Here is a 27,652-nt window from a genome sequence, read left to right on the forward strand (position 1 = left end):
TTGCTATGACTTTGTCTTACCTCCTGCCTTCAAAAGCCTTCCATTTTGTACAGCTCCTTTCTCTTCAGTAGATAGGATGCTGCCCTATTCGTGAATCATTGAATAAAGCCAATTAGATCTTTAAATCTACTCAGGTGAATTTTGTTTAACAGTAATCAGATTGGCTGCTTCCTTTCTTCTGGGTAAAGAGTTAGGATGGAGGGGTGTGTGTGTGGATTCTTTTTGAGAGAAGTTTGAAGTGTACTTCTTTTTTTTTTTTTTTTAAAGATTTTTATTTATTTATTCATGGGACGCAGAGAGAGAGGTAGAGACAGGCAGAGGGAGAAGCAGGCTCCATGCAGGGAGCCTGACATGGGACTCGTTCCCTGGTCTCCAGGATCACACCCCAGGCTGCAGGCGGCGCCAAACCGCAGAGTCACCCGGGCTGCCCGAAGTGTGCTTCTGTATGGAAACCTGAAGATAACAGTTCATGGACAGGCATCCCCAGGGCCCTCTAACTGCCTGGCAATACTGTAGAACTTGAGAAATGCAAGATTACCTTCATATCAGATTTGACATCATTCCAGGGTCTTCCAGATCAGCTTCTTTCCCATTTTTCTCTAATTGGGAAGCTGCTGGCAGCCTGATGGCCTTTTACGTTTCTTCTAAGTTTGGGGGGCATCCACGGAGCACCTGGGTGGCTCAGTGGTTGAGTGTCGGCCTTGATCGCCTGTCCTGATCCCGGGGTGCTGGCATGAAGCCTGCCTCTCCCCCTGCCTATGCCTCTGCCTCTCTGTCTCTCTCATGAATAAATAAAACCTTAAAAAAAAAAAAAAGTTTGGGGCATCTAAAACACAGTCAAAGGTATATCCAGGATGCTCATTTGGAGGAAGGCACTCTCAATTCACCAGAAGAGCCCCTGCTCGGGACTGTGACGGGACTTCTACGGGTCCTAGGTACAGTCTTGCCACGTCGCGCTTATTAGCACGGCCTTGTCTCCGCTTCTACTGGCTCCCTCCCAGTAAACTCTCGGGCCGGTGCAGGGCCATTGGGCTGTCATTGCGCCTGCGCACGGGGTCGCGGTGGCTGAAGCGGCTGGGCTGCCGGCCCCAAGGTCTGAGCCGTCAGTGCGCCTGCGCGGGAGGCCAGTAGGCAGGCAGCGCGGAGCGGACTCGTCCTTGGCGACCGACGGTCTGTGCGCCTGCGCGCGGTCCCAGCGCCGCGGTTCTTGACTGTGCTGTGCCGGGCGCTGGCTGTAGCCATGCAGGGAGCTGACTCGGACCAGCCCTTCAAGCGGCCGCGATGCGATGGCAGCCCAAGAACCCCGCCAAACACCCGTTCCGCGGCGGCGGGGAGGTCCTCGGGCCCCGAACTCCGCCCCGACCACCAGAGGCTGCGGGGCCGGGAGACGGCCACCGAGGCGGGGACTGCGGGCCTGAGGACGGGGCGCCCCGGGGCAGTGACCTGGCGGCCTCCGAGAGGACCCGCGGCGGGGAAGCAAGACCTGCTCGGGGAGGTACCCAAGGTCCGGAGCGGAGGCGGGGAGCGCTCCCGAGCCGGGGCCCTGAGGCGGGGAGGGGCGACTTGCGCCGGGAGGCCCCAGCAGGGGTGGACCTGAGGCGGGGGGCGCCGCGGCGGAGTGACCTGCGGCGGGGAGGGGAGATGAGGCACGCGGAGGTGCCAGAAGGGGCGCGCCGGGGTGAGCGGGGATGGAGAGAGGAGGAACCGGGCGTCTGGGGGTGGGGGACATGGGGGACCGTGAGCCTGGGCGGGGCCCTTGGGCTGACGCTGGTGGGTTTCTTCTGGAACTTCCCACAGCAGCGCCGGACTGGTGAGACCCGGTTCCTTTTTTTTTTTTAAAGTTAGAAGAACATTTTTCCCAGACCTGTCATTCAGGCGCACTGGGCTCGGAAACCCCTCTGTGCTACTACTGCAGCTGCTTGCACCCTTGTGTTCCTGCTTTTAAGTTTCTGTTATCGCCCCCCCCCCCCATCATCGCTCCACTCGGGGTTTTCCTAAGGGAGGAGGAACATGTTTTGTTGACCCCTGAATCCCCATTGCATCCCAGTAGAGCTCAATGTGTTTGTTGACTGCATTTGTAGAGCTTGGTGATGATTATGTTTTGCTTTCCAAAATCAGTTTCCTTAGCTAAATCTGAACCCAGATTGTTCACCTGACCACTGAACTCCCAGCAGTCCACAACTTGGCCACATCACAGGGGGAGATGTGCGGGTCGTGAGTCGTAAGCAACTGGCTCAAGTTCAGGCATCCATCCGCATGAAATCTTCTAAACTTCCCCTAATGGGTGTAAAGCTTACCCTCTCTCTGTCTTATCTTCTGAAGTGTTCTATAGGAAGGTAGTGCCATTTACAAATATTGTAAACTTTTTTGCAATTATGGGGTGGACTCCTGTTTGTCTAGGGTGGGAAGAACTTTAACTGTTTCAGGACTTAAAAAAAATAGCTTGACGGTGTCAGAAATCATACTTCTCTCTTCTCTCCGCCTGTGGTTTTCCTCCAGGCTGAATGGAAGTTTTCTCTGAATAGCAATAGATGGGGATGAAGTAGTTTTATATTTTCTATCTCCAAAATATGATTGTGTTGTTGGCTCTCTGTTCAGTGGTGTGCTAAAGATTAATTCATCAACCTGCAGAGTTATCTGTTCTCTTGAACCCACAGTCTCATGCTAGCAGTACTCACTACATGCTTTTTAAAAAGATTTTATTTGGGCAGCCCAGGTGGCTCAGTGGTTTAGCGCCACCTTCAGTCCAGGGCGTGATCCCGGAGAGCCGGGATCGAGTCCCATGTCAGGCTCCCTACATGGAGCCTGCTTCTCCCTCCGCCTGTGTCTCTGCCCCTCTCTCTCTCTGTGTGTGTGTCTCTCATGAATAAATAAATAAATAATCTTTAAAAAAAAAAAAGATTTTATTTAATGGGACACCTGGGTGGCTCAGTGGTTGAGCATCTGATCCCAGGGCCCTGGGGTTGAGTCTCACATCAGACTCCCCGCAGGAAGCCTGCTTCTCCTCCTGCTTATGTCTCTGCCTCTCTGTGTGTCTCTCATGAATAAATAAATAAAATTTTCTTTAAAAATTTATTTATTTTTATTTTATTTTAAAAAATATTTTATTTATTTATTCATGAGAGACAGAGTGTGTGTGTGTGTGTGTGTGTGTGTGTGTGTGAGAGAGAGAGAGAGAGAGAGAGAGAGAGAGCGCATGTGAAAGGGTAGAGGAAGAAGCTGACTCCTTTCTGAACAGAGCCCAATAGGGGACTTGGGGACTCCATCCCAGGACCCAGAGATCTTGACCTGAGCTGAAGGCAGATGCTTAGCGTAGCTGACTGAGTCACCCAGGGGGCTCAGACTTTTTTTTAATCTGTCTGTCTATCTATCTATCTATCTATCTATCTATCTATGAGAGCATGAGTGGGAAAGAGAGAGTGTGAGTTGGGGGGTGGGGGGAGGGGATTCCTCTGCTGAGCAGGGACTCAGACCTGGGGCTCCATTCTAGGACCCTGGGATCATGACTTGAGCTCAAGGCAGATGCTTAGACTAGACGACTGAGCCACCCAGGTGCCTCTTACTACATGCTTTTAATTGGTAAAAACTGACCACGTGGTTAGAATTGGTCATTTCTTTCTTCTCTTAAAGATCTTTATTTTTATATTTTAGTTTTTAAAAGATGTATTGATTTGTAGAGAGAAAGCACATGAGTGCATGTAGGGCTGGGACAGGAAGAGGGAGAGAATGAATCCCATGCAGACTCCCCATCAAAGTTAGAGCCCAACTTGGGGCTGGATCTCACTATCTTGACCAGAGAAATCAAAAGCTGGACTCTCAACTGACTGTGCCATCTAGGTACCCCAGGATTTTTTATTTTTAAGTCATCTGTGCACCAGCAGGGGGCTCAAAAGTCCCATTTTCCACTGGGTGAGACAGCCAGATACCCCTACAGCTGCTCATTTCTTAACTGTTTGGTTTTTTTTTTTTTTTTTTAAGATTTTATTTATTTATTCATGAGAGACACAGAGGCAGAGTCATAGATAGAGGGAGAAGCAGGCTTCTCACAGGGAGCCTGATGTGGGACTCGATCTCCGGACCCAGGATCATGCCCTGAGCTGAAGGCAGCCACTCAACCGCTGAGCCATCCAGGCATCCCTGTTTGTTTGGTCTTGACTAAACTTTAGTCAGGCTTCTCTCTCCTAGAGGGCCCTAAACTGGAGCAAGAACTAAAAACTGGAATGCTCCATGATCAGCTTTTCTTGGAACTGGCTGAGCATAGCAGGATACTGTCCTGTCAGACCCTAGTGGGGTCACTTCCCTCCTAAAGAGTCTGCTTACCCTTCTTTTACCTTATGAAAAACAACTAGACCTTTTTGTTTGATTTTGGAGATTTCTGAGATCACAACATTCTCCCTATTGAAATAGCCTTTCTAATCCTTATCTTAGTCTGGATTTTTTTTTTAATTAATTAATTTATTTATGATAGTCACACACAGAGAGAGGAGAGAGAGAGAGAGAGAGAGAGGCAGAGACATAGGCAGAGGGAGAAGCAGTCTCCATGCACCTGGAGCCTGACGTGGGATTTGATCCCAGGTCTCCAGGATCACGCCCTGGGCCAAAGGTAGGCGCTAAACCGCTGCACCACCCAGGGATCCCTGGATTTGTTTTTATTTGACAAAACGAAGTATAAGGTGTTGGAGCCCTTTCCTCATTATGGAACACAATCTCACAAGAACCCTGAAATTTAGAGGCTGTAATTCATAATATATATAATAATTATAATAATATATATAATATATAATTTATTGTACATATAATATTTTAATATTATATATAATAATATATTTTTTTACAGATAATTTTTTTAAAGATTTTATTTTTTTATTCATGAGAGACACAGGCAGAGGGAGAAGCAGGCTTCATGCAGGGAACCCAACATGAGACTCGATTCCCAGTCTCCAGGATCATGCCCTGAGCTGAAGGCGGCACTAAGCCGCTGAGCCACCCGGGCTGCCCAAACAAACCAATTTTAAAAAAATCGTTGGAGAATATAACCAAAGTTATAAAACTAATAAAGAGCAGGGAGAAAAAGTAGAACAATGAGTAGAACACAAGAATAGATTATTGACAACCAGCCAGCAAACATAGAAAAAGACATTCAATCTCTGCAGTAATTTTTTAAATAATCAAATTTTTATTTAGATAGGAAAATATTTAAAGATCGACAATAGGAGAAATGGCTGATCCAGTAAAGTTGATGGAAGTGTCTCTTGGCTCAACCATGGACAGTTTGTTAATGCTTTTTTACTTAGGAAATTTCATTTGTAGGAATTTACAGATAGAATTGTACAGGTGTCCAAAGAAACATATTCAAGGTCAATCTTTCAACCATTGGTTATAAATAGCAAGAAAGTGTAGAAATAATCTATCCATTGATAATAGTTGTACCTAACAGTGAGAGCTAATTAGCATTTACTTTGTGTGAAGTACTATTCTCTGCACTTCTCATACTTTGTCTTGTAAAATCTTCATAATTATCACATCGGTTTAGTATACTCATGTTAAGGCATACTTATTTGGATATAATTTCTTAGCTTAAGGATCAGAAAAAATTAATTAAATAGGGTTGCTGGGTGGCTCAGTCAGTTAAGCATGTGCCTTTGGCTTAAGTCATGATCCCACGTGGGGCTCCCGGCTCAGTGAGGAGACTGCTTCTCCTGCTCTTTCTGTCAGATAAATAAATAAAATCTTTTTTTTTAATTGGTTAAATATACTATGGTGCATCTATATTGTGGAATGTAAGACAGCCATTAAAAATGATGTAGTTTGGGCAGCGTGGGTGGCTCAGTGGTTTAGTGCTGCCCTCAGCCCAGGGCATGATTCTGGAAACCTGGGATCAAGTTTGGCTCCTGCATGGAGCCCGCTTATCCCTCTGCCTGTGTCTCTGCCTCTCTCTGTCTCTCTCTGTCTCTCTCTGTCTCTCATGAGTAAATAAATAAAATCTTTTAAAAAATTAAAAATAGATTTTAAAAATGATGTAGTTTAATAAAATTGACAAAAGTGATGTCTTGGGTGTGAAAAATAAATTATAAACAATATAATTCCATTTGTCTAAAATTACATAATAGCATAACTCAGTATCTATTAAAAATATGGCAAGTGTACTAGTATTTTTTATTTTTTTATTTTTTATTTTTTTATTATTATTATTATTATTTAAGTTTAAAAATTAAAAAAATTTTTTTTTGTTTTAAGTAGGCTCCATTTCCATCATGGAACCCACCCAACATGATCTTGAATTCACAACCCCAAGATCAAAACCCGAGCTGAGGGAAGCCTGGATGGCTCAGTGGTTTAGTGCTGCCTTCAGCCCAGGGCCTGATCCTGGAGTTCCAGGATTGAGTCCCACGTCGGGACTCCACTCCCTGCGTGGAGCCTGCTTCTCCCTTTGCCTGTGTCTCTGCCTCTCTCTGTCTCTATGTCACTCATGAATAAATAAATCTTTAAGAAAAAAAAAAAAAGAGTCGTATGTTTTACTGAGTCAGCCAGGCACTTCAGGTATGTCTTAGAGTTTATTGAGAGTATTTTCAGAAAACTAGGTTAACACTAAAGTAAAAGTACAAAATGAAATTTACTGAACTTGAAATTGTTCTTTTTTTGTTTTTCTGTGAGTTTTAAGTAGGCTACTTGCCCAGCACATAGCCCATCACTGGGCTCGTACTCAGGACTATGAGATCAAGACCTGAGCCAAGATCAAGAGTCTGAAGCTCGGGATCCCTGGGTGGCGCAGCGGTTTGGCGCCTGCCTTTGGCCCAGGGCGCGATCCTGGAGACCCGGGATCGAATCCCACATCAGGCTCCCGGTGCATGGAGCCTGCTTCTCCCTCCGCCTGTGTCTCTGCCTCTCTCTCTCTCTCTGTGACTATCATAAATAAAAAAAAAAAAAAAAAAAAAAAAAAAAAGAGTCTGAAGCTCACCCTGCTGAGCCACCCAGGTGCCCCCAGGCTATGGCTTTGACTTGACTGTTCTAAGAACAATAGATTTATACTTCTTTCTCCCCCCCTCTCCCCCCCACCTCAAACCTCACCTGTTTTAGAAGGAAGTTGTTGATTTTGCAGCTTGGACTGCCTCGCAAATAATTTACTCCTATTTTATTAAATTTTTTTTAGGATTCTATTTATTTGACAGAGAGAGAGAGAGAGCGCGCGCAGAGCACAAGCCGGAGGAATGGCAGGCAGAGGGAGAGGGAGAAGCAGGCTCCTTGCTGAGCAGGAATCCCATAGTGGGGCTTGATTCCCCCGGCGGAAAGCATATGCTTAACTTATTGAGCCACCAAGTTGCCCCTAATCAAATAATTTTTTAAATTTCACTTGAGGGTCACCTGGGTAGCGCAGTCCTTTAAGCAGCTGACTCTCAGCTTTAGCTCAGGTCTTGATCTCAGGGTTGTGGCATCATCGAGCCCTATGTCAGGCTCTGTGCTGAGCATGGAGTCAGCTTGACTCTCTTTCTGCCCCTCCCCACTGCACACTTATTTGCACTCTCTCAAATAAATATTAAAAATTTTTTTCACTTGATTTATCAAAAAAAGCCTGTGAGTGTAGTTATCTAATTAAAATGAAGACTTTCCAAGTGGCAGGGGTGCCTGGCTGGCTCAGTCTGTAGAGTATGTGGCTTTTGAACCTGGAGTTTTGAGTTTGAGCCCCATGTTGGGAAAAAAGGACTTTCTATTTTTTTTTTAAAGATTTATTTATTTATTCAGAGAGAGAGAGAGGCAGAGACACGGGCAGAGGAAGAAGCAGGCTCCATGCAGGAAGCCCGATGTAGGACTCGATCCCAGGTCTCCAGGATCACACCCCAGGCTGCAGGCAGCGCTAAACCGCTGTGCCACCAGGGCTGCCCAAAAAAGGACTTTCTAAGTGACAAATGAAAAAGTTCTACTTAGGTACTCAATGCCTGGTGTAGGTGGTTAGTAAATGTTGAGCTGAGTAAATTCTGGCGAATCCAAATTGAAAGAAATAAAAAAAGCATATGCTGTAAATATTGAAACCATTTTATCTTTTTTTTTTCTCCCTTTTCTTCCAAAGAAAATAAAATCACAGGTCTAACTTTGCTCCACCTTAATGAGGCTGATCTTGAAAGACTTGGAATAAGGTAAGAATGATGAAATGCACCTTGTATCCAAGCATAGTTCTGACCTTGCTATTCACTTCAGAGGGACAAAGCCCATGATCACTGATATTAACTGTCTTCATTTTAAATTTGCAAAAGTCCTTAAAAACAGAATCCCCTACTTGCTGGTTAACACAGTTGTTTTTGTTTTTGCCATGCAAATCCTGTGTTTAATATTGCTAATGATTCCTCTTTTAAAAAAAATTTGCTGACAAGCCTTCATGAAGTTTGCGGTGGCCAAGTTTTTACTCTCAGGTTCAGAATAATTGGATTATACACATCAAAAAATATATAAGAACTGTTAGAGAAATGTTGACAAGAAAAATCAAGGCTACCACCTTATTTTGTACATATTTCTAGATCTTCCTAAAGTCATCTCAAGACTGAAATGCATATCTGGTATTAGGTTTTTTTTTTAAAGACACGATCCAAAGTATTTTGGTCCTTTTTTGATTGTATGATTTGAGATGAGTAATTTAACCCTTCAGTTTCTGCATCTCTCAAATGGAAAATAATAATGAGACAATGTACATGAAGTGATTAGCACATTGGCCCTTAATAAAGTTAGAAATTCCTATATAAGGCTGGAGGTTGTAAGGTCTAGGTTAGTGTGGATCCACTTTAAAGATCACGATTGAGGTGCAAATATTTAAATATTCCTTAAAATGGAGAGTTTGTATTTTTTTTGGTTTTTTTTTTTTTTTTTTAAGATTTTATTTATTTATTCATGAGAGACAGAGAGAGAGAGGGAGAGAGAGAGAGGCAGAGACACAGGCAGAGGGAGATGCAGGCTCCATGCAGGAGCCTGATGTGGGACTTGATCCCGGGACTCCAGGATCATGCCCTGGGCCGAAGGCAGGCGCTAAACTGCTGAGCCACCCAGGGATCCCCCCCCCCTTTTTTTATTTTGTTTGTGTTTTTTTTAGAGAATTGGCAACAGTGGTGAAATAAGGTTTTTTCCTTCTGGAAGTCCACTTAGCTAAATGTTTTTGTGGTAACAGTAACCAAAGTATCAAAACAGAATTAGTATTTCATGTACTATTGTTTAGTAGTTGATAATAGAAGCGAATTGTGAGAAAAAAAAATCACCTTTAAGACATTTACTTGAGTTTTAATAAATGTCCTTTAGATCAGAATCTTCAAGACCTTACCTTGCCTCTTTCATAATCACATTTCAGCCCTCTTAGTCCCCTCAAAATTCCCCTTACTACTTATTTCTTAGGTTTAATAGTTGCTTACTATTTTAATTGAATTTGTTCCAGTAGAGCTTGCTTTCAAAGAGAACCATTTACTTTGTGGACTCAAATACTACTGATTTATTCAACAAATAATTATGGAGGGCCCACTGTGTGTGAGAAATTTTTCTAGGAACTTGGGAGACATGAGTGAACAAAATAGAATTTCATACGAACATTATGTGGCATACCTTGTACCCATCTTATAACTCTGAGGTGGATTCTGCAGGACTTTTCAAGGCTGTGTTTTCTTATACAGAAGCCACTAGCTACATGTTTAAATTAATTAAAATTAAAGTTTCCATTCCTCACTTAGCCATATTCCACTTATGGCTAGCGGCTACCATGTTGGATAGGGCAGATATAGAACATTTCCGTTATGGCAAAATTCTGACTGGAGCTGCCTTTGGAGATCCCATTGAGATCAAAGTTGTTAACAGTAGTACAAATGTAACCAAGTTATTAATATAGCCTTGTGCTGTTTTCCTCTCCTTTCCTGTTTTACCTTTCCTAGGATTTATATCCTAAAATAAATGACCTATATGTAATCTCTTGTCCTAGATTCTGCTTTCTAGGGGAAATGCAATTTAAACAAAGTACTTAAATTTTCTCAAGTTTATAATCAACTGTTGATTTAAAAGAGTTTTCTAAGAAGTAAGAAACATTGGTACATTAAATGTACATATCAGTTGTGAGAAATTTTAGATTTCAGAAATGATGAAATACAGAAATAAAATCTTACTGTAGTCTAACAATGACCTATGACTACTTTATTTATTTATTCATGAGAGACACAGAGAAAGGCAGAGACATAGGCAGAGGGAGAAGCAGGCCTCATGCAAGGAGCCTAATGCAGGACTTGATCATGCCCTGAGACAAAGGCAGACACTCAACCGCCAAGCCATCCAGGTGTCCCGAACCAGTTCTGATTTCTTTTTTATTTTTATTTTTTAAGATTTTTTTTATTTATTTGAGGGAGAGTGGGTTAGAGGAATCACAGAGTTAGAGGAAGAAGCAGACCCACCACTGATCAGGGAGCTGGATGCAGGGCTTGATCCCAGGACCCTGAGATCACGACTCAAGACAAAAGCAGACACTCAATGGACTGAACCACCCAGGCGCCCCAGTTCTGATTTCAAAGTCCTTTCTTATTCTTACTGTGCTCTACTTCAGAGTGCTACCTTGAGTCATGCAAATTCAGGGTTGTGAGGGAAGATGTCAACTTCAGTTAGGTTAACGTAGGTTTGTTAAGGAGGGCATGTAATGTAGTAAGCACTGGGTGTTATATGCTGTGGATGAGTAACTGAACTCTACATCTGAAGCTAATGATACACTATATGTTAACTAATTGAGTTTAAATGTAGTAAGTTAAAAAAAGTCTTTTTTAAAAAATATTTATTTATTTATTATTTATGATAGACATAGAGAAAGAGAGAGAGAGAGAGCGAGAGAGGCAGAGACACAGGAGGAGGGAGAAGCAGGCTCCATGCCAGGAGCCTGATGCAGGACTCGATCCCGGGACTCCAGGATCGTGCCCTGGGCCAAAGGCAGGTGCTAAACCGCTGAGCCACCCAGGGATCCCCCCCCCCACGCCCCCCCCCAAAAAAACTTAAGTATCAATTGAGCATTCAGGGGGATCCTGGAGTTCCAGGATCGAGTCCCGCATCGGGCTCCCTGCATGGAGCCTACTTCTTCCTCTGCCTGTGTCTCTGCCTCTCTCTCTGTGTGTCTCTCATGAATAAATAAATAAAATCTTTTTTAAAAAAAATTGAGCATTCAGTAGAGACATAGGAGATGTTGAAGTCTGAGTTACCACGGGAAGAGGACCAAGGGCAGAAGCCTGGGGAAGAGTTCTTAGCAGGGGTATGTGTTTGAATTATTAATTTTTCTTTCTATCTATCTATCTATTTATTTATTTAAAAGATTTTATTTATTCATTCATGATAGAGAGAGAGAGAGAGAGAGTGGCAGAGACAGAGGCAGAGGGAGAAGCAGGCTCCATGCAGGGAGCCCGACATGGGACTCGATCCTGGGACTCCAGGATCACGCCCTGGGCCGAAGGCAGGCACCCATACCGCTGAGCCACCCAGGCTGCCCCTAATTTTTCGTTTTAATCTGACTTCCTATTATGTTAGTGTAGATAATTTAGAGTTGATTATATACTATTATATACTCTAGGGATTATTATTAAGCAAATAATGATAAATTTGCTTATCCTATTATAATTTTAGTACCTTGGGCGACAGAAAGAAGCTCCAAGCTTGTATCCAACAACTGAGTGAAATTCATGTTGATGCAATGAAGGTAAGAGGAATAGAGTTTATCATGTTTTTTTAAAATTTTTTATCATGCTTTTTTTTATATAAAGTTCTATAACTTAGAATGAACACATGTAGAATGCATTTTATTTATTATTTTAAAATATTTTATTTATTTTAGAGAGAGCACATGTTTGTGCATGCAAGCTGTGGGGAGGGGCAGATGGGAAGAGTAAATCTCAAGCAGACTCCCTGCTGAGGGCAGAGCCAGGAACAAGGGTCTATCCCAGGACCCTTATATCACGACCCCAGCCAAAATCAAGAGTTAAATGCTCAACTGACTGAGCCACCTAGATGCCCCTGTAGAATTCATATTAAAAGGGGAAAAAAATTTTCATTTTAAAAAGAATGGAAGGAAGTCTGCTTCTCTGATTGATTTTGATGCTTCTAAACTGCATTTTCTTTTTTTTTTCTTTTTATTATTATTATTATTTAAGATTTTATTTATTTCACAGAGAGCATGAGCCAAGGTGGAGGAGAGGAGCAGAGGGAGAGGGAGGAGCCAACTACCCGATAAGCAGGGAGCCCCCCAATGCGGGGCTGGATCCCAGGACCTTGGGATCATGACCCGAGCTGAAGGGAGATGCTTAATTAACCTACTTAGCCACCCAGGCACACCACAAACTGCATTTTCTAAATTTTTTATTTATTTACTTTTATTTTTTATTATTTTTTAAAGATTTTATTTATTTATTCATGGGAGACACACACACACACACACAGAGAGAGAGAGAGAGAGAGAGAGAGAGAGAGAGGCAGACACAGGCAGAGGGAGAAGCCAGCTCCATGCAGGGAGCCCGACGTGGGACTCGATCCTGGGTCTTTAGGATCACGCCCTGGGCTGAAGGTGGCGCTAAACCGCTGAGCCACCGGGGCTGCCCTCTAAATTTTTTATTAAAGATTTTATTTATTTATTCATGAAAGAGAGAGAGCGAGAGAGGCAAAGACACAGGCAGAGGAAGAAGCAGGCTCCATGCAGGGAGCCTGATGCAGGACTTGATCCTGGGACTCCAGGATTACGCCCTGGGCCGAAGGCAGGCACTAAACTGCTGAACACTCAGGGATTCCTGCATTTTCTAAATTAAGCACAGAATACTTAAATCAAAAGAAAAATTAAAATATATTAAGCATATAGAAAAGTACAAGTAGAATACTACCCAGCTTGTTAAATCTTAACATTTTGCCTAATTTCTTTAGATCTGTTGTTTGTTTGTTTGTTTTTAAAACAGTTTATTTATTTATTTATTCATGAGAGACACAGAGGCAGAGACACAGGCAGAGGGAGAAGCAGGCTCCATGCAGGAAGCCCGATGTGGGACTCCACATTGGGGATCCTGGGTCTCCAGGATCAGGCCCTGGGCTGAAGGCGGCGCTAAACCCCTGAGCCCCCCGGGCTGCCCACAACAAAATATTTTTGAGATAATATTCAAGACAATCAGCAGTTTCATTTGCTCACTTTTATTCTTTCTGTTTTTCATCAGAAACAGAAAACTGTCTAACTACATGTATGTAAGAGTTATAATTTACAGTTTTTGAGAATAGATTTTAAAGTTACTAAGTACTTTAGTCAGTGAGTCACAGTATAGAAATGAAATTGATAGCTTAGATGATTTTAGTTTCAGCAGCTGTACAGCTGAATGAATGATTGTACCTACTCTAATTTGTTATCCAGCTTTTATTTTCTTTTTGTTTGTTTTTTTTTTAAGTATTTATTCATGAGAGACACAACCAGAGACATAGACAGAGGGAGAAGCAGACTACCTTTAGGGAGCCTGATGCAGAACTCTATCCCAGGACTCTGGGATCATGACCTGAGCCAAAGGCAAATGCTCAACCACTGAGCCACCCAGGTGTTCCTGTTCTTTTCTTTTAAAGAACAGCTTTAGTGAGATATAATTCACATAGCTCACGATTCAGTCATTTGAAGTCTACAAGTTGGGGCTCCTGGGTGGCTCAGTCAGTAGAACATGAAGCTCTTGATCTTAGGGTCATGAGTTTGAGCCCCACATTGGGCATGGAGATTACATTAAAAAAAAAGATTATGTATTCTGGATATAAGCCCCATGTCAGATATATGATATTCAAATATTTTCTCCCATTCTCTGGATCATCTTTACTTTCTTAGAGGTGCTGTTCTTTACAGCATAAAAGCTTTTCATTTTGATGTAGTCCAGTTTATTTTTTGTTCTTTTTGCCTCTCGTGCTTTTTTAAACCATTGCTTGCCTAACCCAAGGTCACAACCTTTTATTCTTGATTGTTTTCTTCATGCTAAATTTAGTTGGCCTCTGAAGCTTAGAATTGTGTAACAGTAGGACGAATTAGTGTTCAACCTAACAGGTGCTAATTTGTCCAATGAATCTTGAGTGAAATGCCTTCTTAATGTACTCCTTCTTAATGTACCTTCTCTTAATATGTATTATAGAATTACCAGCTCTATTTTTCCCTGATGGTTCTCTCTCTTCAGGGTAGAACTGACCACTCCTTTTGTTTCTTATTCTGCATTCTCTTTCGCCACTACTCTGGACATATATTCTGTTATCTCCTGCAGAACACAGGAATGATACCTTATTCATCTCATCCTCAATGTTTTGTGTATATAGGAGACACTTTGTAGACAATAGGATTGTTTAATCCTTCTTGGCTAGTAACACAATAGAGAATCATATAATCTTGTTTTAATTTAATTTAAAATTTTTTTATTTAATTTTTTAAAAATGTTATTTATTTATTCATGAGAGACTTATAGAGAGGGAGGCAGAGACACAGGCAGAGGGAGAAGCAGGCTCCATGCAGGGAGCCTGATGTAGGACTCGATCCCTGATCCTGGAATCACGCCCTGAGCTGAAGGCAGACGTCCAACCACTGAGCCACCCAGGCGTCCCAGAGAATCATATAATCTTTAAAAGTGACAAGTATAAGGAGTAGTTTATATTAAATAATGGGAGAATAAAAACAACAGATTATAAATATTGATTGAGACACTTTAATATATTCACAATCATTAAGAGTTGGGAAGGAGGGATCCCTGGGTGGCGCAGTGGTTTGGCGCCTGCCTTTGGCCCAGGGCGCGATCCTGGAGACCCGGGATCGAATCCCACGTCGGGCTCCCGGTGCATGGAGCCTGCTTCTTCCTCTGCCTGTGTCTCTGCCTCTCTCTTTCTCTCTGTGACTATCATAAATATATAATAATAATAAAAAAAATGTTAGTTCTGGGCACCTTGGTGGCTCAGTCCATTAAGTGCCTGCTTTCGGCTCAGGTCATGATCCCAGGGTCCTGGGATTGAGCCCTCCATTGGACTCCCTCTCCCTCTATCTGCCACTCCCCCTGATTGTGCGCTCGTGTGTGCTCTCTCTTTCTCTCTCTCTCTGTCAAAAAAAAAAAAAAAGTTCATCATGGCACCTAGGTGGCTCAGCCAGTTAAGTGTCCAACTCTCGGTTTTAGCTCAGGTCATGATCTCTGGATCATGAGATTGAGCCCCCTGTGGGTTTCATACTCAGCAGCATAGAGTCTGGTTGAGATCCTCTCTGTCCCTCTGCCCCACTTACTCTCATGCATGCATTTGCACAAGAACTCTCTCTCTGTCAAATAAATTAAAAAATCATTTTTTTTGTTAAACATTTTATTTATATATTTGACAGAGAGAGGGAGGGTACAAACAGAGGGACTTGGAGTGGGAAAGGGAGAAGTAGATAACTTGCTGAGCAGGGAGTCTGATGCGGGGCTCTATGCCAGGACTCTGAGATCGAGTTGTGAGTCGAAGGCAGATGCTTAACCGACTGAGCCACTCAGGCACTCCTTAATAAAAAAAAAAGTCTTAAAAAAAAGTTTATCAATGAAATGGAACCGTTATAAGGATAATTATTGAGGTGTCTGGCTCAGTCTATCAGTGTGGAGAGCATGCATCTCTTTTTTTCTTAGCATGCAATTCTTGATCTCAGGTTGTGAGATCAAGCTCTATGTTGGGTGAGCTTACTTTAAAAAAAAAAAAAAGATAGGGCACCTGGGTGGCTCAGTCAGTTTAGCCTCCAGCTCTTGATTTCAGTTCAGGCGGTGATCTCCAGGTTGTGGGATCAAGCCCCTTGTTGGGCTTAGGCTCAGCATGGAGTCTGCTTGAGGTTCTCTCTTTCCCTCTGCCCCTCCCCCTGCTCTCGTTCATATGCTTGCATGCTCTCTCTTTGTCTAAAATGATTCTTTTTCTTCTAAAAGGATAATTATTAAGATCTGCAAAATATAAAAGTGCTCATGATGCATTTTGACATGAAAAGTATGTATATTATGATACTGTGCTAAAATGATTTTCATTGAGTTCTTGATTTTTTTTTGTTTTTATTTTTAAAAAAGATTTTATCCATTTGAGAGAGAAAGAGAAAGAGTGCATGGGGGAAGGAGTGGAGGGAGAGAGGGGGAAGGAGAGAGAATCTCAAGCTGAGTATGTGGAACCCTGCACAGAGCTCGATCTCACAACCCTGAGATCATGACCTGAGCCGAAACCAAGAGCTGGTTGCTTAACCAACGGAGCCACCCAAGTGCCCCCCCCTTTTTTTTTAATAAAGCTACTTAAATGTTCTTTGTTTTAACCAGTTATTACACCTGAAAAATTGACAGTGAAGACTTTTAGACCCTTAAATGGACTAAAAATAGATTATAGAATTTTTTTTATAACTTTTAATAATGAAATAGATTCTAGGGACACCTGGGTGGCTCAGTCAGTTAAACCTATGCCTTCAGCTCAGGTTATGATCTAAGGTCCTGGGATTGAGCCCTGCATTGTGTTCCTGGCTCAGCAGTGAATCTGCTTCTTTCTCTCCCTCTGCTACTCCTCCTCCTTCTGCTCTTTCTCAAATTAATAAAATATTTAAAAAAAAATAGATTCTCTTATGGAACTGGAGGGTATTATGCTGAGTGAAATAAGTCAGTCGGAGAAAGACAAATATTATATGTTCTTATTCATTTGGGAAATATAAATAATAGTGAAAGGGAATAGAAGGGAAGGGAGAAGAAATGGGTAGGAAATATCAGAAAGGGAGACAGAACATAAAGACTCCTAACTCTGAGAAATGAACTAGGGGTGGTGGAAGGGGAGGAGGGCGGGGGGTGGGGGTGAATGGCACTGAGGAGGGCACTTGACGGGATGAACACTGGGTGTTATTCTGTATGTTGGCAAATTGAACAATAAAAAATAAATTTATTATTAAAAAAATAGATTCTTTAAAAAAAATAGATTCTCTTTGTGGTGGTTACATTAATCTTATATATAAGGGAAAAGGAAAAGACCAATATATGATTTTCTTTTCTTTTTATTTTACTTTTTTTTTTTTTTTTTGGAAGATTTATTTATTTGAGAGAGAGAGAGCATGTGTGAGAGAGCACAAGTGGTGTAGAGCGAGGAGCAGGCTGCCCATTGAGGCAGGAGCCCGATGCAGGGTTCGAACCCAGGACACAGGGATCATGACCTGAATTGATTTTTTTTTTTTTTAATTTATTCATACAGACAGAAAGAGAGGCAGAGACACAGGTAGAGGGAGAAGCAGGCATCATACAGAGAGCCTGATGTGGGACTCGATCCAGGGTCTCCAGGATCATGCCCTGGGCTGCAGGCGGCGCTAAACCGCTGCGCCACCAGTGCTGCCCTCATGACCTGAATTGAAGGCAGCCACTTAACCAACTGAGCCACCCAAGCACCACTTACTTTATTTTTTTTTAAGATTTTATTTTATTTTATTTTATTTTATTATTTTTTATTTTATTTTATTTTATTTTTTTAAAGATTTTTTATTTTTATTCATAGAGACAGAGAGAGAGAGAGAGAGAGAGAGGCAGAGACACAGGCAGAGGGAGAAGCAGGCTCCATGCAGGGAGCCCGACATGGGACTCGATCCCCGGTCTCCAGGATCACGCCCTGGGCTGCAGGCAGCGCTAAACCGCTGGGCCACCGGGGCTGCCCTTATTTTATTTTATTTTAAAGATTTTATTTATTTATTCATGAGAGACAGAGAGAGAGAGGCAGAGACACAGGCAGAGGGAGAAGCAGCCTCCGTGCAGGGAGCGGATGTGGGGCTCAATCCTGGGACTCCAGGATCACGCCATTGGCCTAAAGGAGGCCTCCACCACTGAGCCACCCAGGCATCCCTAAAGATTTTGTTTTTAAGTAATCTCTACACCCAGTGTAGGGCTTGAACTCAACCTTAAGATCAAGAGTTGTGTGTTCCCATTGACTGAGCCAGCCAGGCACACCCCTGTTTGTCATATATTTAAAGATTTTGGAGGGCACCTGGGTAGCACAGTTTGTTGAGGCTCCAACTTGTGGTTTTGGCTCAGGTCATGATTTCAGGGTCATGAGATTGAGCCCTGAGTTGGGCTCTAGGCTCAGCAAGGAGTCTGCTTAGAACTCTCTCTACCTCACCCTCTGTTCCTCCCCCACCCTCAAATAAATACATTTATCTTTAAAGATTTCAGAACTTTTTCTTGTCTGATAAAAAAACATCCACAAGGTTGAATTAACAACATTCACGGTGTCTTCTATTCCAGAGGTATTTTGATATCATTCTTGGTATATAATTAGGGGTAACTAAACTTGATATCATTTATTGTGGTGAAATAACTTCATAGAGCAGGCAGAAACACAGTAATACTCAACCAATCAATCATCGACCATAAATCTAATCTTGTTAATATACATACATATTGTTTAACAGAGTTGTAAATTCTTGTTATTACTTGGTTCAGACTCTGGGTATGCAACTTGAATCAAGATATTTTAAAGGAAATGACTTCCTTATCACCAACATGTTCAAATGTTGGACCAGATGACCCATTTAAGCTTCTTTACAGGATTGAGCTGCTCTAGTTTATATTTTATATATTTTTGTGTATGGGCATGGTTCACTTTATCTATAATAGTATCTTAACATATGTATCTTTGCATTGGCAGTTTAACAATAATCATTTAAAATATATTTGAGTTCCTACTATGTGTCAGGCACTATGCTGTGCTGAGAATATGGCAGTAAATGACACAGACAAGGCCCTTTACCTCCCAGAATTCCATACATTTTTAAGAACCTTCATTGAAAATTTTGAAGCAGTTTGAAAATCATGAATTAGATCATTTAGTAAATTCCTTTTTATTTTGTATTTTTCTCTTTGAAAGGCAGTTATGGATGGTTAAGAATGAAGTTTATTTACTTTTTAATATTTTATTTATTTATTTTAGAGAGAGAGTAAGTGCACTGAGGGGAGGGACAGAAGGAGAGGAAGAGAGAGAATCTTAAGCAGACTCTGCTGTGAACAATGAGCTTGATGAGGGGCTCCATCTCATAACCATGAGATCATGACCTGAGCCAAAACCAATAGTCAGTAGCTTAACTCACTGAGCCACCAAGGTGCCCCTGAGAAGTATCTTTATTTAGAGAAACATAGGGGAGCATTATTTTTTTAAAATTTTTTTTAAATTTTTATTTATTTATGATAGTCAGAGAGAGAGAGAGAGAGAGAGGCAGAGGGAGAAGCAGGCTCCAGGCACCGGGAGCCCGATGTGGGATTCGATCCCGGGTCTCCAGGATCGCGCCCTGGGCCAAAGGCAGGCGCCAAACCGCTGGGCCACCCAGGGATCCCCATAGGGGGGCATTAAATCTTCACCCATATTTAACTCTGTTTAAGCTAAGAATAGTATGGCGCTTTTTTTTAATATTACTATTTATTTATTCATAGAGATGCAGAGAGAGAGAGAGAGAGAGGCAGAGACACAGGCAGAGGGAGAAACAGGCTCCATGCAGACAGCCTGACGTGGGACTCGATCCTGGGTCTCCAGGATCACGCCCTGGGCTGCAGGCGGCGCTAAACCGCTGTGCCACTGGGGCTGCCTAGTATGGCTTTTATGATGTTTTTTTTTTTTTTTTTAGATTTTATTTTTTTAGCCTGCAGTTAAAAAATATATATATATATATATATATATTCATGAGAGACAGAGAGAGAGAGAGAGGCAGAGACATAGGCAGAGGGAGAAGCAGGCTTCCAGCAGGGAGCCTGGTATGGGACTCGATCCCAGGACCCTGGGATCACTCCCTGAGATGAAGGCAACGCTTAACCACTGAGCCACCCAGGCATCCCTGGCTTTTATAATCTAAAGGAGTATGTTAAATAACATACTTGTATTTAAGTTGAATACAAGACTAATTTATCAAAGGCTAATCAAATCATAATAAAAAAATTGGAATTCTTATCATTCTATTCTTAGCATCCATTAAGAAGAAGTAAAATATACCCAGATCCAATATACTTGATCTATCTGATAGTAAGGTAATATTATTATTAATATCTTGTTATTTCCCATAGTCGTGTTCTTACCTGAGAACAATTGAATAGCTTTGTGCACTGTAGATAGGAATGACTGTACAAAAATTTTAGATGGAGTTACATATTGTTACTGATGCCAATTTAAACATAATTTTCTAGGTAATTAATGATCCTATCCATGGCCACATTGAACTCCACCCTCTCCTCATCCGAATCATCGACACACCTCAATTTCAGCGGCTTCGATATATCAAACAGTTGGGAGGCAGTTACTACATTTTTCCAGGTGCTTCGCACAATCGATTTGAGCACAGTCTAGGGTAAGAAGTCCATTGATGGGGAATTTACAGTTATTAAATACATTCTTTATCTTATGAAATGACTGTCTCATCTTACCTTTTAGAGAGTGGTTTGACAAAATGGTAATAATATCTATATTTTGTTGATGAGAAAACTGAGGTTTTGATTTACCTTGATATATCTTATTTATTTTATATATTCTTATAAGCCAATTCATATCCTTCCTGGAAAGATAATCAAAGTGTCTATTGACAGGTAATTTGGATGATGTATTTGTGTTTAAGTACTTCAAACCTAACATGTTTGGTTACTGGTATAACTAATTTTGTAAGTTTGATTATTTAGTTTTCCTGTTTAGTCTTGTACAGAAGTGCCATTTGAAACCAGATGGTTTTATTCACCTATCAGGAAATTTGTAGATCAGAAAAATATTCACAAGCCTTAGAGAAGGTGGCACCTCTGTTACATACAACCAAGTTGAGAATTTGGTCTGCTTTTCCATTATAAAATTTGGAGCTAGGAGAACATGGGCTGGGTAGAACTGGACGGTTTTCTAGGTTTTGTGAAATGCTTATACTGTTTTACTTTGTTTTGAAGTGTTTTTTGGTTTCTATGGGGCTTTTTTTGGAAGCGTTTTTAATAGCCAGAATACAAGTGTCTACTCAAATGTGCATTCATTCATCAACACATTTATTGAATACTTATGAGGCTTTACCAAACCAACAGGGTAGCAATTGTCTCTAACTTCCTGGAGTTCAGAGTTAAATGGGAAAAGAAAGATATTGTATTCATTCAGGAATTACTTTCAGGGAATATGCTAAAAGTGCATTTAACATTTGTCAGGCACTTTATCTTCAATCTATGTTGTAAACGTTACAAAGCCAGAAGTCTTGCTTCTTTGAAAAATACTTGTAGTAAAATACATAGAATATAAAACTTAGCATCTTAAAACCATTTTTATTTTTTATTTTTTAAAAAACATTTTTTAAAAAAGATTTTAGTTATTTATTCATGAGAGACACACAGAGGGAGGCGGAGACCTAGGCAGAGGGAGAAACAGGCTCCCTGCGGGGAATGTGATGCAGGATTCCATCCCAAGACCCGGGATCATGCCCTGAGCCAAACGCAGATGCTCAGTCACTGCATGTATGTTCAATAGTGTTAAATATATCCGTATTATTGTGCAACCAAACTCTAGAACATTTTCATCTTGCAAAACTAAAATCTGTACCCATTAAATAATAATTCCCCATTCTCCTCTCCCTCTAGCTTCTGGTCATCACCATTCTATGTTCTGTTTCTATGAATTTAAGTACTCTAGGTACCTCATATAAGTAATATCTTACAGTATTCTCTTTTTGGACTGGCTCAATTCACTTAGCATAATTTTCCCAAAGTTTATCTATGTTGGAGCATATGTGAGAATGTCCTTTTTTAAGACTAGATATTATTCAATTATCTGTTTATACCACATTTGGTTTATTCCTTTATTCATGAGTGGACACTTGGGTTGCTTCCACCTCTGGCTATTATGAATAGTGTTGCTATGATCATATATTTCTCTGAGACTCTGCTTTCAGTGTTTTGGGTATATACCCACAGGGCACTGCGGGCTTGTATGGTAATTCTATTTTTAATTTTTTGAGGAAACGTATTGTTGTTCATAGTGGCTGCACAAGTTTACATTCCCAACAACAGTATGTAAGGGGTCTAGTTTCTCTACATCCAAGCCAACATTTGTTTATTGGGTTTTGTTTTGTTTTATAATAACCTTTCTAATGAGTGTAAGGGTGGTATTTCATTGCGGTTTTAATGTTGCATTTCCCTAATGATTCCTGGTTGTGAGCCAAGAGGTCCTACTTTGGGGATTCTGTTTGTATGTTTGGGCCTGTAGTAGTAGTTCTGAAACAGACTACTCTTTAACTTTTTGTAGAGATATAAGAGAACATTTAAGAAACATATTAAAGTTCTTTAGGTCCAGAAGTATCATCTTTCAAAAGGAAGAGTGACTTTATGTTATTTTTTGTTTTGTTTACTCTGCAGTGTAGGGTATCTAGCAGGATGTCTGGTTCGTGCACTGCGTGAGAAGCAACCAGAGCTGCAGATAAGTGGACGAGATGTGCTCTGTGTTCAGATTGCTGGCCTTTGTCATGATCTCGGTATGCTATACAAAGAACCAAAGTTGTTAACATAAAACCATAACATGGAGTTGTGTGTCCCCTTTTTGTGACATAGATTGTTCATATCTGTTCATTTTCAAATTAAGCTAGAAAGATAAAAAATAGATTGACATTTTACCAATCTACAAGCAGTTTCCTTGTTCTAAGGCTGCTTTTGTTTTTAAGGTCATGGGCCATTTTCTCATATGTTTGATGGAAGATTTATTCCACTTGCTCGCCCAAATGTGAAATGGACGGTATGTATTCATATATACAGTTAGTAAAGACTATTAAGCAACCATTGTTGTGTTATAGTATACTTCTCCATTATAGTGTTCAGGATGTTTGTCTGTGTATGTTTCATTTGGTGTCCTAGTAGTCTTCTTCTTCTTCTTCCTTTTTTTATTTTTTTTAAAGATTTTATTTATTTACTCACAGGAGACACACAGAGAGAGGCAGAGACATAGGCAGAGGGAGAAGCAGGCTCCATGCAGGGAGCCGGTTGCGGGACTCAATCCCAGGACCCTGGGATCATGACCTGAGCCAAAGACAGATGCTCAACCACTGAGCCACCCAGGTGCCTTCCTTTAAGGAAGGAATCGTTATCTTCAGTTTTATAAGTGTAATTATATAAAGGTATAGAAGCTCACAGAAGTATGCCTATACACAAAATCACAAAGTTGGCTTAGTTAAGTGACAAGCTCTTGGTTTCAGCTCAGGTCATGATCTCAGGGTTGTGAGATTGAGCCTTGCTTTGCTGAGTGTGGAGTCTGCTTAAGATTCACTGTCTCTTTGCCCCTCTCCCCTGCACACATGTGCACATGCACTCTCTCAAAAAATAAATCTTTTTTTTTTTTTAATCACAAAGCTGTTAAATGGTAGAGCCAGCACTAGGAAACCAGGTTTTCTAACTGCTAATTTTTTTTTAAAAGATCTTTTAAAATTTTTTTTGAGAATGAGCATGAGCTAGGGGGGAGAGGAGGGACAGATGGAGAGGGAGAAGCAGTGTCCTGCTGAGCAAGGAGCTCATCACGGGGCTCAATCCTGGGACCCTGAGATCATGACCCAAGCTGAACAGATGCTTAATTGACTGAGCTACCCAAGTATCCCTCTATCTGCTAATTTAAAGCTCTTACTATTCTATCATACTATTGAAAAAATAAATAAATAAAAGACCAACTCTGTTTTAACTCATTTGTTTTGCTCATGAAGTAGCCAATACCAGTCAAGTTTCATCATTTATATTAAATGAACTATTTTATAAATAGGGATATGCAGGTCACTGACCTCTATTTTTTTTTTTTTTTAAGATTTTAATTTATTCATGAGAGACACAGAGAGAGAGAGAGGCAGAGACACAGGCAGAGAGAGAGAAAACAGGCTCTATGCAGGGAGCCCGATGTGGGACTCGATCCCGGGTCTCCAGGATCACACCCCAGGCTGAAGGCGGCACTAAACTGCTGAGCCACCTGGGCTGCCCTGACCCCTGTTTTTGGAATCAGTTTTTGAAACAGGAAGTTAGGCTGGCTTCCATTTTTTACCACGTTGTCTTTCTGGAACCTGGAGTAGAAAAGGATATTAGTACCTGCCGACGGGTTCTTCTATGTCAACCTCTATTTTCTTTCTTTTTTCTTTTCTTCTTTTTCTTTTCTTTTCTTTTCTTTTCTTTTCTTTTCTTTTCTTTTCTTTTCTTTTCTCTTTTCTTTTTTTTCTTTTCTTTTCTTTTCTTTTTTCTTTCTTTCCCCCTCCCCTCCCCTCCCCTCCTCTCCCCTCCCCTCCCCTCTCCTCTCCTTTCTTTTTAAAAAATATTTACTTTTTAAAAGTAACATCTAGGGATCCCTGGGTGGCGCAGCGGTTTGGCGCCTGCCTTTGGCCCAGGGCGCGATCCTGGAGATCCGGGATCGAATCCCACATCGGGCTCCCGGTGCATGGAGCCTGCTTCTCCCTCTGCCTGTGTCTCTCCCTCTCTGTCTCTCTCTGTGTGACTATCATGAATAAATAAATAAAAATCTTAAAAAAAAAATAAATAAATAAATAAATAAAAGTAACATCTACACCAAGTGTAAGACTTGAACCTATGATGCTGAGATCAAAAGTCACACACCATCAACTGAGCCAGCCAGGTGCTGGCTTTTCTTTCTTTTTCTTTTTTTTTTCTTGTAAAGGAGTAATTGACATCTAGTAAGTTGTATGGATCTTAAGTGTACAGTTCAGTGAATATTTTTTAAATTTATTGTTTATTTTTAGTAATCTCTGTACCCAACATATGGGGCTCACACTCATGACCCCCCAAGATCAAGAGTCACACGCCCCACTGACTGAGCCAGCCTTGGTGCTCCTGGTTCAGTGAATTTTTGACAGTTGTTCATGTCACTGCTACGCAAGTCAGGATATGGTACGTCTTCATCTTCTTGAGAATTCTCTTAGACCTTTCTCAGTCAATGCCTGCTTCTCTCTCATCACCTTCTGAGTTTTATAAACCTAGGTTTGTTTTTCCTATTCTCAGGTTTAATATGAGTAGAATCCTATCATAGATACTCATTTGTGTCTTGCTTTTATTCACATAACATGATGATTGTGAGACTCATTCATGTTGTGTGCATCACCTGTTGATCCCTGCTTATTGCTGAGGTAGTATTCCATTGCAGGATAAGTTGTGATTTGATTATCCTTTTTCCCTTTGATAGAATTTGAGTTGTTTTCACTTCTTGATTATTACAAATAAGGTTTCTATACACATCACTGTACATGATTTTTGTGGAAAATGTCTTCATTTCTTTTAGTTAAAATGCCTAAGAGTAAAAATGCCAGATCATGTTTACTTTATAAGAAACTCCTAGACCTTTCCCAAATTATACCATTTTTCACTTCATCGCCAGTGTGGGAGATTTCCTGTTCCTCAGCCTTGTCAACATTTGGGTTTTTTTAGATTATCCTTTCTAATGAGTGTCAGGTGGTGTTTTGGATGTGTGTGTTTTGTTTTTTTTTTTACATTCTTTAATGTTTGTTGTGTACCATTCCTATATTTTGTTATTGATATATTTTCTTTCGTTTTTATTGTTGTTGTCTTAAAGATTTTTATTAATTCATGAAAGACACAGAGGCAGAGACACAGGCAGAAGGAGAAGCAGGCTCCCTCTAGGGAACCCAATGTGAGACCCGATCCCAGGACCCCAGGATCACGACCCGAACCAAAGGCAGATGCTCAATCCCTGAGCCACCCAGTTGCCCCTGATATATTTTCTTTTGTGAAGAGTTCTTTCAACATTAGCCCATTTTTAAAAAATCTTATTGTTTGGCTTTTAATTTATTTGAGTAATTACATATGATATAACTATATATAAAAAATAGTATATATAGTAACTATATTTATATGATAAATGCATGTGTTGTAAAGATTTTTTTCTAGTCTCTGACTTGCCAATTCATTTTTTTAAATTTTTTTTAAGATTTATTTATTTGTTTATTCATGGAGACAGAGAGAGAGAGAGAGAGAGAGAGGCAGAGACACAGCAGGCTCCATGTTGGGAGCCCGACATGGGATTTGATCCCGGGTCTCCAGGATCATGCCCTGGACCAAAGGCGGTGCTAAACCTCTGAGCCACCCGGGCTGCCAATTCATTTTTTTAATGGTGCCTTTCAGAAACAAATTTTATTTTTTTAAAAAATTTTTTAATTATTTATTTATTTATGATAGTCACACACACACACACACACACAGAGAGAGAGAGAGAGAGAGAGACATAGGCAGAGGGAGAAGCAGGCTCCATGCAGCGGGAGCCCAATGTGGGATTCGATTCCGGGTCTCCAGGATCGTGCCCTGGGCCAAAGGCAGGCACGAAACCGCTGTGCCACCCAGGGATCCCAAGAGAAACAAATTTTAAATTCTGATGGAGTATTCTGATTCTTCAACTAAGATGGGTAGTTTTTCTGTAGTTTTGCTGCCTTGGGGCCTCATGCTAACGGCCATAAAAGAACTGGAATATTGCCCGGTGCTTTTTATCTTCAAAGTGTTAACTTCCTTCTAACATCAGCCTGCTTTTGGTGGCCTGCCAGTACCTTTAGGAAGTTGTCCAGACTTAATAGTTGTTTTCTTCAGCAAGGCTGATCTAAATAGGATCTACTCAGCTATTTGCAAGTCTTTGTATTTGTTTTTTTAAAGTAGGCTCCATGCTCAACACGGGGCTTGAACTCACAACCCTGAGATCCAAAGTCAGATTCTGTACCAACTGGGCCACCAGGTGCCCCAGTTTTCAAGTCTTTATATGTAAAACTTTGACCATTTAGGGGTACCTGGTTGGTGTAGTCATTTAGGTTTCTAACTCTTGGTTTCAGGTCGTGATCTCAGGGTCATGGGAACAAGCCTTGAGTGAGTCTCTGTGGGCTGCACTGAGTCAGCTTGAGATTCTCTCTTCCTCTGCCCCTCCTATTTTCTCTCTCTCTCTCTTTCTCTCTCTCTCAAGTAAATAAATAAATCTCCCCTACCCCCCCAAATTTGGCCTTTTAGGGGTGCCTGGCTGGCTCAATTGCTAGAGCATGTGGCTCTTGATCTCAGGGTTACAATTTCAAGCCCCACATTGGGTGTGGAGATTACTTAAATGAATAAACTTTTAAAAATTAAAAAAAATTGGCCTTTCACCATCTTATTTTATTTTTATTTTTCACCATCTTTTTTTAATTTCTTTTTTTTTAAATTTTTATTTATTTATGATAAAGAGAGAGAGAGAGAGGCAGAGACATAGACAGAGGGAGAAGCAGACTCCATGCACCGGGAGCCCGACATGGGACTCGATCCCCGGTCTCCAGGATCGTGCCCTGGGCCAAAGACAGACGCCAAACCGCTGCGCCACCCAGGGATCCCTCACCATCTTTTTTTAAAGATTTTATTTTTATTTCTTTTTTTTTAAATCAATCTATTTTTTTTTTATTTCATCCATTCATGAAAGACACACACACACACACACACACACACAGGAGAGGGGGGGGGGGGCAGAGACACAGGCAGAGGGAGAAGCAGGCCCCATGCAGGGAACCTGACGTGGGACCCGATCCTGGGTCTCCAGGATCATGCCCTGGGCCGAAGGCAAACGCTAAACCGCTGAGCCACCTGGGCTGCCCTTATTTTTATTTCTTATGGTTTTTTTTTTTTTAAAGATTTACTTATCTATTTTTGAGAGAGAGAGAGAGTGCGTG

The 27,652-nt window shown here is 41.2% G+C and overlaps 1 protein-coding gene across 1 annotated transcript in view; it reads left to right on the forward strand.

Annotated features, from left to right (window-relative positions):
- The first annotated feature begins 1,123 nt into the window (after nt 1-1,123).
- Nucleotides 1,124-27,652, forward strand: part of SAMHD1 (SAM and HD domain containing deoxynucleoside triphosphate triphosphohydrolase 1) — a 54,599-nt gene continuing 28,070 nt past the window's right edge. The window contains exons 1-7 of the mRNA XM_041733266.1: nt 1,124-1,438; nt 5,345-5,357; nt 8,066-8,132; nt 11,617-11,689; nt 20,160-20,320; nt 22,344-22,459; nt 22,646-22,716. Coding sequence (XP_041589200.1) covers nt 1,241-1,438; nt 5,345-5,357; nt 8,066-8,132; nt 11,617-11,689; nt 20,160-20,320; nt 22,344-22,459; nt 22,646-22,716 — 699 coding nt within the window. The 5' untranslated portion in view covers nt 1,124-1,240. The remainder of the gene's footprint in view (nt 1,439-5,344; nt 5,358-8,065; nt 8,133-11,616; nt 11,690-20,159; nt 20,321-22,343; nt 22,460-22,645; nt 22,717-27,652) is intronic.

The sequence above is a fragment of the Vulpes lagopus genome, chromosome 18 (assembly GCF_018345385.1).
Source record: "Vulpes lagopus strain Blue_001 chromosome 18, ASM1834538v1, whole genome shotgun sequence".
Classification (NCBI taxonomy): Eukaryota; Metazoa; Chordata; class Mammalia; order Carnivora; family Canidae; genus Vulpes; species Vulpes lagopus.